The sequence below is a fragment of the Nannospalax galili genome, unplaced genomic scaffold, assembly GCF_000622305.1.
Source record: "Nannospalax galili isolate Female #2095 unplaced genomic scaffold, S.galili_v1.0 scaffold175, whole genome shotgun sequence".
Lineage (NCBI taxonomy): Eukaryota > Metazoa > Chordata > Mammalia > Rodentia > Spalacidae > Nannospalax > Nannospalax galili.
Genome location: NW_008336314.1, coordinates 2,486,467 through 2,497,929, shown reverse-complemented (window position 1 = coordinate 2,497,929; position 11,463 = coordinate 2,486,467). Strand labels below are relative to the sequence as shown.

General features: G+C 40.7%; 1 protein-coding gene across 1 annotated transcript; it reads left to right on the top strand.

Annotated features, from left to right (window-relative positions):
* The first annotated feature begins 672 nt into the window (after window positions 1–672).
* Tpd52l3 (TPD52 like 3) lies at window positions 673–1,368 on the top strand. The gene is given in 4 exon segments (XM_008831105.1): window positions 673–888; window positions 891–1,028; window positions 1,031–1,064; window positions 1,067–1,368. Coding segments are annotated over 4 exon segments (690 nt in total).
* Window positions 1,369–11,463: the final 10,095 nt, after the last annotated feature.

The following is an 11,463-nucleotide window of genomic DNA, read 5'->3' as shown; positions in this document are numbered from 1 at the left end:
CTCAGAAATTAAGAGCACTGGCTGCTCATGCAGACGACCTAGGTTCAGTTCCCAGCACCCAGAAACTAACCACCATTCATAACACCAGTTCCAGAGGATTTGATGCCCTCTATTGGCCTCTGCACGTACTGTATGCATGAATGTGCTTACATGCATGGATACACTTACATACGTGTAGGTAAACACTCATACACATGAAATAAAAATAAATAAGTTACATGGAAACTTACTACTGTAGAAGCTTCCTAAAATATGCACACATATAAAAAGAGTTTAAATGGAGTCTACATAATTGATCTGTTTGAAAATCACTGGTAAGGCAGAAAAGAAGTGCCACATAACGTGGTATGAACACCAAGCTTATGCCCCTTACTGTTGGAAGGGAGTGAATTTCTCTGCTCTGGATAATAATCTGGGCTCTGCCTACCTCACAAGGTCCTTGTGATGCAGCAACTCCGGGGAACACCTCCACAGCTTAGACTCAGAAACCCAGGTCCCAGGCCGCCTCCAGTCCTTGGGACAGGAAGTCCCACCTCGGTGGCCTGGACCACCCTGCCCACATCCCAACCCCACCATCATCCAGAAGTGGATTACCACCCAAGGCACCCACTCCACGCCTCTCTCCAGAATATAAGGCTCTCCAGCCACAGTGTGACTACTGCTGGCTAAGCTATGGACCTATCGTACCTGCACCAAAAATCAGAGCCTGCAACTCTAGACTGCACCTTTGCCAGTCGCAATTATTTCTCTACAAACCAAGAATTGGACTCTCTGAACCAAGAACTGAACCTGAACTCCCTGATCGAAGATCTTTGCCTCTCGGTTCCAGAGGTCACAACAGAGACCTCTGTGTGCACTTATGAATCCCACCCAACTTCAGAACCAGATCTCTTACAGAGGCTGAGCAAATGGAGCTCAAATCGGAGCACACTAAATTGGAAGCAGAAATCTTAACCCTCCGCAATGTGCTGGCAGCTAAAGAGAAACGGTGTGGAGAGCTAAAGAAAAGGTTGGACCACACGGCCTGGGGGGGGGACTAAGGCAAAATATGTCCAGGAGCTACAGTATGTTCAACTCTCCAATGCCTACGTGAAGGAGAAGACATCAACTGCCCTGACCACCATGGGCTCTGCCATCTGCAGGAAGCTTGAAGACATGAGGAAGTCATCCACCTTCAGATCTTTTGAAGAACTAATAAGGACAATCAAGTCAGGAGTTTCAGGTGGCAGAGAGCTTGGCAGTGACATTCCTCCTTCACCAGGGAGTGGCACTGATTCACACTCGAGTCCAGGGAGTGGGAATGATACTGCTTCAGGGGTTGGAGACCAACTGCTTCCTGTCCTAGAGCCAGAGGAAATCCTTTGTTAACTTTGCCTGGCTGCCAAACCATCATCTGCCAAACCATCACAGAACCCATCACACTTGCAACTCCGCCCAACAAAAGCAAGCAAACAACCAACAATGGTAAAGCTATTATAATTCTGGAAATGAACATCATCCTGTCTTGAGAACAGAAATACCCATTTGTGCATAGATAATTTGGTGCTCTTAAATGAGAGAGAAATTAGTATTTTGTACCTAGTTATTTTACACTAAAGTTTGCAGATGAAATGTATGTCTGTGCTAGCTTTTCTGAGATTATTTTTAATGGACAGGGCAATGGCTCCAGAGGGGTCTTCAGCCAAAGCCCAAACACTCCTTTGGATCTGATTTTAGATTCCCCATTTCCTTCCTTCCTTAAGTCTTAGACGGAGCAGGCACCTTGAAAGCACCATCTGACTTACAGCTCTTGTTTTATACCAGAGCTGGGGCTGAAATCCAGGGCCATGCACACTCCGTACAAATTCTCTACTCTTGAATTTCAGTCTTGGGTTTATAGCTTTTATTCTTAAAAGATGATCAAGGAAACTGTCCATCTTTTCTAAGCCCCCCCCCCCCGACCAGAAAAGTAAAAAAAAAAAATTAGCGACTGATAATTGCTCCAATACTATATATTTTATAAAATTTCATTTTTTTCAAAGTGACCAATTCAGCAAAGCAATTTAGCTTTCAGATTACTATTATTTTGAACTCAAGCTGAAATTATAAATTTACATTGTCTGTACTTTTAATTTCTTAATTAAAATTGAGTTTCAAAGTTTAACCCTTGAAACAATGTGTCTCCACCACAAGTTGCATCTTGTTATGCAGCAGTTGCCATTGAGCAATCACCTTCTGCTGAGGGGCAGGAGGGGCACAGTACAGCCAGACTTAAATTGAAGCCAGACTGGGCATGGTGGTGCAGGCCTTTAATCCCAGCACATGGAGACAGAGGCAGGGTGATCTCTGAGAGATAGAGGCCAGCCTTATCTACATAGTGATTTTAGTGATTTCTAGGCCAGCTGTGGCTACAGGCAGACCCAGAGATCCTGTCTCAAAAATGGTCAAGAAAAGAAAAAAAAAAAGGAAAGAAAGAAAAGAAAAAGACTATATATATATTATATATATATATATCAGGGCTAGAGAGCTGGCTCAGCAGTTAAGAACACTAGCTGTTCTTGCAGAGGACCCAGCACCCACATGGCAGCTAACAACTGTCTGTAGCTCTAGTTCCAGGGGATCTGAGACCTTCTTCTGACTTCTACAAGCATTGCCTAACATGGGTGGACTTACATATATGCAGGCAAAACACTCATACATGTAAAATAAAAATAAATAGCTTTGAAGTAAGAAATATAAGCCCCCAGCTCAAACACTTCAAAAAGAATATCAATCCTGCATAATGCTAGCTGTTATGGCTTGAATGGACCCAATTAACTGATTATTCATCATTATCTGCTTGACTCTAAATCTGCCCTTGTTCTTAGCTAGCCCCAACTCAAAAGGAAGCAGAACCCAACCCTCTCAAGGTGTCAGGTCAGTAGGAACTTGTAGGAACTTAGTTTGAGTTTGTTCAAACTTCTTAACAACTGATTTCCACAGGAACTATAAGGTTTGGGTATTGTTTTCTGTTAGTTTTTTGATTCTTCTTTTCCTTTTTCTTTTTCATAATGCCAATGTCTGGAAACTTCCTTCTTTTCTCCAGCACACGACCTGAGATTGAAGTTTGTATTTTCTTGATTCTTGGCAATCCTTCCTTTGCTTGAGTACATTTTGGTAACCTCTCACCACCTGCAAGTAAGCCCCCAGTCTAGGCACAGGATCCTGTTTTGCTGATTCTTGAATGCTTTCCCTGTATACCTTTTATTTGACTACAAGTAAACTTAAATACTGCTATAAATGCAGAAGCACTTAGTAAACTATAAAGCCACTGATAGATCCCCGCCCTCTACAGACTCCCAAGAGCAAAGAGTTTTGCTTGGATTAAAATAAGATGTACAGCTGGGTATGGTAGCACACACCTTCAGTCCCAGCACTCAGGAGGCAAAGGAAGGCAGATCTCTGTGAGTTCAAGGCCAGCCTGGTCTACATAATGAGTTCCAGAAGAGCTGGGGTTACAGGGAGACCCTGTCTCAAAATGACCAAAAAACAAAAACCCCAAAACAGGGTGTACAACTCTTTTGCAAATTTCTTTTCGATTTATTATATGCATCAACCTAAATGATTTTCTGTGCTAGAGAGCAAAAGAAAACCAGCAGCAAGTAAAAAGTGAAAGTAGTCCAATGGGCAAAGGTTTATATGGCAGAAAGGCTGTGCTATGGACAATCTCCCATGGCTATTATGAACCAAACCTAAAATACATGTATTTTATTTAATAACTCATAAGAATGCTGTAACATTTTTCCTTGATTTTTTTTTGAGATGGAGTCTTACTTTATAGTGCAAGCTCAAGGTTGCCTCAAGCTTGTGATCCTTCTGCCTCAGACTTCTGAGAACAGCGACTGCAGGTGTGTACCACTGTGTCTGAACAACTTCAATAAATTCTAAATTCCATAAGAACAGTAAAGCACATTTCTGGTTTTGTTGATCAATCATTAACCTGCCATGCCTGGCTTAGGGTAAATATTTGTTAAATCAGTGAAAGAATATCATGTACTTTAGATATCAAATTTTGGATCCAAGATATTAACAATATGGATTGGTTGATAAAATCCTCCTGCCTTTAAACAACTACCCTTAATTTTTCTCTGTCCCCTTTGGGTAACTAGATAGTAAAGACTAGTAAATTGAAAAACAACTACATAGCAACTAGGGATATAGTTCAGTGGTAGAAACCAGGGGTTTTAGCAAGACCGTGGATTTGATCTCCAGCACCATAAGAAAATAAAATATGAAAGTTAAGAAAAATATGAAGTAAAATTAAAGTTAGCATGAAAATCTCTTTAAAAACTTGTATATATAGGAAAAAGTTGAAAATGATTATATATGTCCAGGGAAAGAGCCCAATGGACCTAAGAAGACCTTAAGTGTATACCTTAGGCTGATCTCCAACAGAAGGGTAGGCTATGGCAATCAAAAAGGGAAAAACATTAATAACCATAAAAGGAGAAAAACATATACCTTGAATAAGAAGGAAGACTCTTATTTCCAGAGCTACCACATTGTTAGATTTAAATGTCTACTTTTCAGCAACAACAATAAATCTATAAGACATAAAAATAAACAGGTACCTATAGCACATTCAAAGGATCACACACACACACACACACACACACACACACAAAGAAACTATCCCTGGAAAAAAGACCTGGTGGTAGATATCCTATTAAACAACTAAAAGATGCTCAAGAGGGGCCTGAAGAATTCCCAGTACCCACATGATAGCTAACAAACCTTCTGTAGCTCCAGTTCAGGGGATCTGATGCCCTCTTCTGACCTCCACAGGCATTGCATGACATGGGTGCACCAATATACACTCATACACATAAAATAAAATAAATATTTTTTAAAAGATGCTCAAGAAACTAAGGGCAGATTGGCAGAAAGTGAGAAAACACAACTCAAGGAAAAATACAAAAAAAGCACAGTAACTGATGTGAAGGAAGCATTGCAGGGATTCAAAGGAAGAACTGGGCAGCCATATGAAGAATCAGTGAACCTGAAGAATGAAATTAAAATTCACTCAATCTGAAGAAAAGTGAATGGGCTAAATAAACCCAATATACATAATATGGGAGTTCTAGAAGAGGAGGAGGAGGAGGAGGATGTGGGAGGGGAGGGAGGAAAAGGAGAAGGAAGAGGAGGCGATGCAACGTAGATACAAAAATCCTCAACAAATTACTTACAAATAAAATTCTACAGCACATAAAAAGATTCAACAACATAATTAAGTTGGTTTTATTCTAGGGATGCAAGGATGTTCACAAAAATCAATAAACATGATAACAACAGCACATAAATAAAATCAAGGATAAAAATCACCCAATTGACTCAATAGATGCAGGGAGGAAAAAAAAATTAGAAGGCGGAGAACATGGAAAAGGGATGAGCATAGAGAAGACTAAGAAAGAATGGCTAAATAATAATGAGAACATGAATATAAATATCCAAGGACAGCAACAAACTTCAAATTAGGTGAGCCTAGAGAAGTTCACACTGAAACTTATCAAACTTCAATACCAAAAACAATGCTGAAAGCAGCAAGCGAGGCAGTTCATAGCATATAAGGAATCCTCGATGAAACCATCAGCTGACTTCTAAACTGAAACTTTGGAAGTCAGGCCACTGTTTGAAAAACAATATTAAGGGCTGGCAAGTTGGCTCAGTGGGTAAGGCCACTTGCCACCAAGCCTTGTGTGACTCCTACTTCTTCAGATTTTTGGTACCCTCAGCTGACCCAGGCCACATTTTAAAGCCTATTTGACCTCAATGTCCTTTAATAACCAATTGAGAACCTAGGCCTGTCATTTACAGGGCTCCAGATGTAAGGCTGTACTTGGCAAAATTCTAGTACTTGAAAACTATGGGTCAGAGGGACAGTATTGAGAACCAATGAGAAAAAATAATCCCTGCCTTTGTGATCATGCACAATCCCTGCTTATGGTCATATGGGGTGGGGGGAACAAATTTTAACTAGCACCCATATATCTGCCACATAACTATTCACTAGAGGACACCTTATAAAAAGTTCTGGTGGAAATGGATTCCTCCTTAATTTGTTTAGCCTCACGTCCTGCTTAGCCACTTAGCCGCTCCTTTTCAATACAATTTCACTTGACAGTATGGCTTTAAATATCTCAGTACTAATGTCCTAACCTACACTGTAATCCAGGCCACCATACTCTGACCAACTAGCCAGAAATTGAGTTCTCACTATCCCCTTACTACTTTCATGATCTTGGAACTGTTAAAACTCAGGAAAGCACTATGTTTTTTTCTAAAGGATGCAAATCTGCTGCGGACTAGTGAAGAGACACATGCAATGAGGCCTGGGAGGGTCTCAAAGATGCATCACCTTCTTGGAACATTAGAGTATGATTGCCAACTAGAAAATTTACTCAAGTTTCAGGTGTCCAGAGTTTATATAAGAGTTCCATTCTGTGAGCATAATTGATTGAAGCATGGGCCATACAACCTCTACCACCACACCCTCCGGATGTTGGGAAGGACATGATCAGTCTTCCCAGCCTAGTCAATATCCATCCAGAAGCTATCTTGGTACCCTTCACAAAGCCACCTTATTAGCATGAATTTAGATATAGTACAAGGACCAAATGAATAATAAAAGTGTTCCTGTCACACAGGAAATTCCAAAAATTTAGAGGCTCCTTCCAAGGAATTAAGGACAAAAACCAACAAAATTCTTTCCCAATATTGCTGTGGAACAAATTTTGTCCTTCCCAAAATTTATATGTTGAAGTCCTAATTGTTATAAATTATAGCTAGGAGGCAGGTTCTTGGAGAAAAAAGCTAACAGAATTACCTTCAGAATGAGCTTTATTAGGAAAGAGAGCCTCATGATCATGTTGGGGGAGGGGTAGCATGATTGGGTCTTGAAGTGGGAGAGCAATTAGGTATAGAGCATGATGTTATGGTCAGCAAGATAGGTCCTAAACAGGAGAGAAGCTACTCTTCAAAGAACTAGAGAGGAGGCTGGAGAGATGGTTCCGTGGTTAAGATCACTTGCTGTCCTTCCAGAGGACCCAGGTTTGATTTCCAACACCCCCATGGCACTAACAACTGCCCGTAACTCCTGTTCCAGGGAATCTGACACCTTCTTCTGGCCTCTGTGGGCATTGCACACATGTGGTGCACTTGTATAGATGCAGGCAAAACAATTGTACATATAAAATAAAAATAATAAATAAAATATTTAAAATAAACTTTTTTAAAAAGCCAAAGATCTAGAGAGGAGCTTCACTAAGAGAGCCAGCTTACAGGCTGTGAGAGATGGCTCAGCAGTTAAGAGCACTGGCTTCTCTTCCAGAGAACCCAGGTTTGGTTCCCAGCACTCACATGGCAGCTAACAACTGTCCATACTTCCAGTTCCAGGGAATTGAATACCCTCTTCTGGCCAGGCATTGCACGCATGTGGTGCACTTACATAAGCTGGCAAAACATTCATACATATAAAATAAAAGTAAATTTTATAAAATGAGGGCTGGAGAGCTGGCTCAGCAGTTAAGAGCACTGCTACTCTTGCCAAGGACCCAAGTTCAATTCCCAGCACCTACAGGGCAGCTAACCATTATCCATAACTCCAGTTCCAACACACTCTTCTGACCTCCATGGGCACTGCACAACATGGGTGCACTTGCATACATGCAGGCAGTACACTCATACACATAAAATAAAAATAATAAACAAAATATTAAAAATAAAGAGTGATAGCTTAAAGTAAAAGTGTAAGGGAGATTGCTACCATATATAACATGAAGGGGGGAGAGAGAGAGAGACAGTGACAGATGCAGAGAGAGATACAGCTCGAGAGAGAGAGAGAGAGAGAGAGAGAGAGAGAGACCAGAACAATCCATTAAACAAGGGATTTTTCAGACTTTGATAGGTTTTCAGGGAATGGCGTGGTTAGTCTGGCATAACCTACATGCCAAGGAAACAGGTACTGGGCAGGATAATAAATCTATCTTGCAGGTGTGAGAGGGAGGGACTGGGCTTGCTCACCACCACCATCTATGTGTTCTAACCTTTACAGCAGGGCCTGTCAGCTGCAGGGAAGTGTGGGCTGATTTCTGAAAGAGAAAGAGGCAGCTAGACGGTCTGTGATTTGACATTAATTACTAGCTTTTAATGCAGTGTCTGCCACATAATAAGTACAAATAAACAAATAACTGAAAGGAAAACAATCCAGTGTTTAACTGGGTCTAGAAGGCAGGACTGGGAAAAAAAAAAAAAAAAGATCATGGTAACCAGGTCCAAGGCAAGGAGGCATCTGAAGTCACCACAAACATAAGAACATGAAGGCAGACAAGGACTAACCTGCCATATTAACTGACTGTTAGGCACGTGGCTTTGACATCTGGTCACTTCTTTTCAGGTAGTGACTCCAGAATGTCTAAGGGCTCCCCCACCCATGACCACTACCACCTCCTCAGCAATAGCCCAAGGACTCTTCCTATGCTGTGCTAAGAATTTTGCTTTTCTAAGCTTCCCCCACTGTCCAACTCATTGTCTACCACTTGCATTCACTAGTGTCCCTTGTGTTTCCATGGTCTCTTAACTGTGGTCTCATTCCTGAATGATGCCTCTCAGGTACCCTTAAGCTCTTTCCTTTGAAGTTTCTGAGTAACTGGCCCCAGCACTGGAATTCCTGGCCTTGCAGGAGGATATTTAGAGCAAAGGATAGTGAGAATATCTGTAATATTTCTTTTTCCAGCCACTGCTCAGCTCAGCTTCTTCACACTACATAAGGCTATGCCACATGAACCCATGGCCATGTTCTTTATCCCCAAATTGCTATCACTCAACATTTTTTAAGAAATGTTTATGAAAGCCTAATTCTTTTTTTTTTTTAACAAGGCCTCCCTGTCCTCAGATGGTCTAGAACTCACCCAGGTTGGCCTTGAACTCACAGAGATCCATCTGCTTGCCTCTACCTCCCGAGTGTGCCACCATACCTGACTTAGTTCTAAGACTCCTCTGAAATGTAGGCAAACCATGCTGTCTTAACTCAGTTGAGCATGGGGGGAAGGTATATATTTACTTCAAATTCCAGGGAACTGGGGACAACTCTTTGTTCTAGTCCAAATAAGAAGAGGAAGAAAGCTCTGCTCTAAAGGAAGAGGTTATTTGTGGCAGGGTCAATAAATGCAAAGAAAAGAAGTGAGCTAGAAGTTGGCAAGGAGAAATGTCACAGCTTTTCACAGTACTTCATTCCTGAGCCCTAGCTCTGGGAGCCTTCAGCCCATGTCTCATCATTCTCCTCCTCCCAATCAGCTTTTTGGGAGGCAGGGGTGGGGACTAAGGGTGGGTATGTGCCTTATATGACAGAGGCTTGGAAAAGGAAAGTTGGGAAAGTGCCTCCCATTCCTTGTATCCTTAGCTGGATCCCCTAAATGCATTTCTCTGTAAAAATACTGCTCATAGGATGGCCAGGTCCTATAGCTCACTTGTGAATCTACTATAGAGTACTATGAATTAAACATAGCTACCAAGTGCAATATGGTTGAAAATAAATCACTAAAATCCTACCATTCAAATATGGGGTCTGCTGGTGCAATTGTCAAGTGAGAGAAGAAGATATATTGATTTTTTTTTTCTTTTTAAGACTTTTAGTTTCAGAGGACAAGGAAAGTTTGTGTGCCCATTTTTTGCTTGAGAGCTTTCTCACACTGCCTTTTGATTATTCTAAAAGTCAAGAAATTTGCTCCCACACTTTTGGCTGTCTTTTTTTTAAAAAAATATTTTATTATTTCTATTTTATTTGTATGAGTGTATTGCCTGCATGTCTGTAAGTACATTCATGTCGTGCGATGCCCACAGAGGTCAGAAGAGGGTGTCATATCCCCTGGAACTGGAGTTGTTAGCCACCATATGGGTGCTGGGAACTGAACTTGGGTCTTCTGCAAGAGCAGACAGTGCTCTTAACTGCTGAGCCATCTCTCCTGCCCCTTGGCTAAGTCGTATAGGATTCCAAGGCTCTGACCAGCACATCCTTGATTCTTGTTGAGTCAAAGTGAAGGCTTAGAGTCTCATTCACTTAGAAATTTAAGTGGACAAATCAAAGTTTAAAAAAATAAGTTATTTTGTTTTGTTTTGTTTTCAAGACAGGGTCTTACATGTAAACCAGGTTGTTTTCAGACTCAGTCCTCCTACCTCAACTTCGTAAGTGCTGGGGTTACAGGTGTGTGATACCTGCCAAGCAAAGAAGTTTGGCTTTAGCTTATTTGAGGCTTTTGACTAAGAAAATTATAAAAATGTAGCAATAAAAGCACATGATTTAGCTGGGCCTGGTGACTCGTGCCTATAATCCCAGCACTGGGGAGAGACATGAGATTACCATGAGTTGGAAGCCAGTGTATACTACAGAGTGAGACCCTATCTCAAAACAAAACAAACAAAAATATGCCTTAGTAAACTAAAGTTTATCTAAATTCAGATTATTAAGCTATATTTTAACGACTTTAGCATAATATTCTATGCACATGAAAGAGACAGAGAAAGACAGAAAGCAACTCATATAGTCTTCTCAGTGAATTCAAAAGCCTAGTTAATTCCAAAAAGATGCCACTGTTAATTGAGCTAAACTAGTTCACTGTTTGCATGCAGGCTAGCCAAAAATCATACTTTTCAGGGTCCTTTTGAAAAACAATGCAATCAACTTCTAGTCCAGGGAAATACTTCTACTACAAGTTTTTGTTTTGTTTTGTTTTAATGTACTAAGAACCAAACCCTTGTGCACACTAGGCAAGCACTGTACCACTGAGCTAATTCCCCAGTCCTGTAAGTTTTTATGAAAAATAAAAGAAGAGGGAGGATGGGCATAGTGGCGCCCACCTTTAGTCCCAGCACTTGGGAGGCAGAGGCAGGCAGATTTCTGTGAGTTCAAGGTCAGCCTGGTCTATATAGCAAGTTCAAGTTGGGGCTACAGGGAGATCCTGTCTCAAAAAATACCCCCCCCCAAAAAAAAGGAAAATAAGAGACAACACTACAATTTGAAAATAGCAAGAGATGAAACATACTTTCTTATATGGTACTTCTGTAATATTTTTACAGTTTTAAAATGTCCTACAGATACATAAAGATTGTTGAGAACAGTAATAAAGTCCAATAAACTTGCTGTGTGCCAAGGACTTTACATATATTGTTTTCTTTAATCTTCAGTAACACCCTTTGAAAAACAAATTAATATTCTCATTTTTTCAAATTATAAAAATATAGCAGAAAGATCAAGGGATTTGTCCAAGTCTTCACAGATTACAAATGGTAAAGACAACATTTGAATCTTAGTCCATCTAACTCAGAGCAAAGCCAATACTATCACTATTAAACATTAGCCACTGTTTACCAAGGACTGCTCAGGGGCATCTTTGTTGTACAGCATCATACACAATACACTTTACAAGATAAAAGTCACTTACTAGAAGGCAT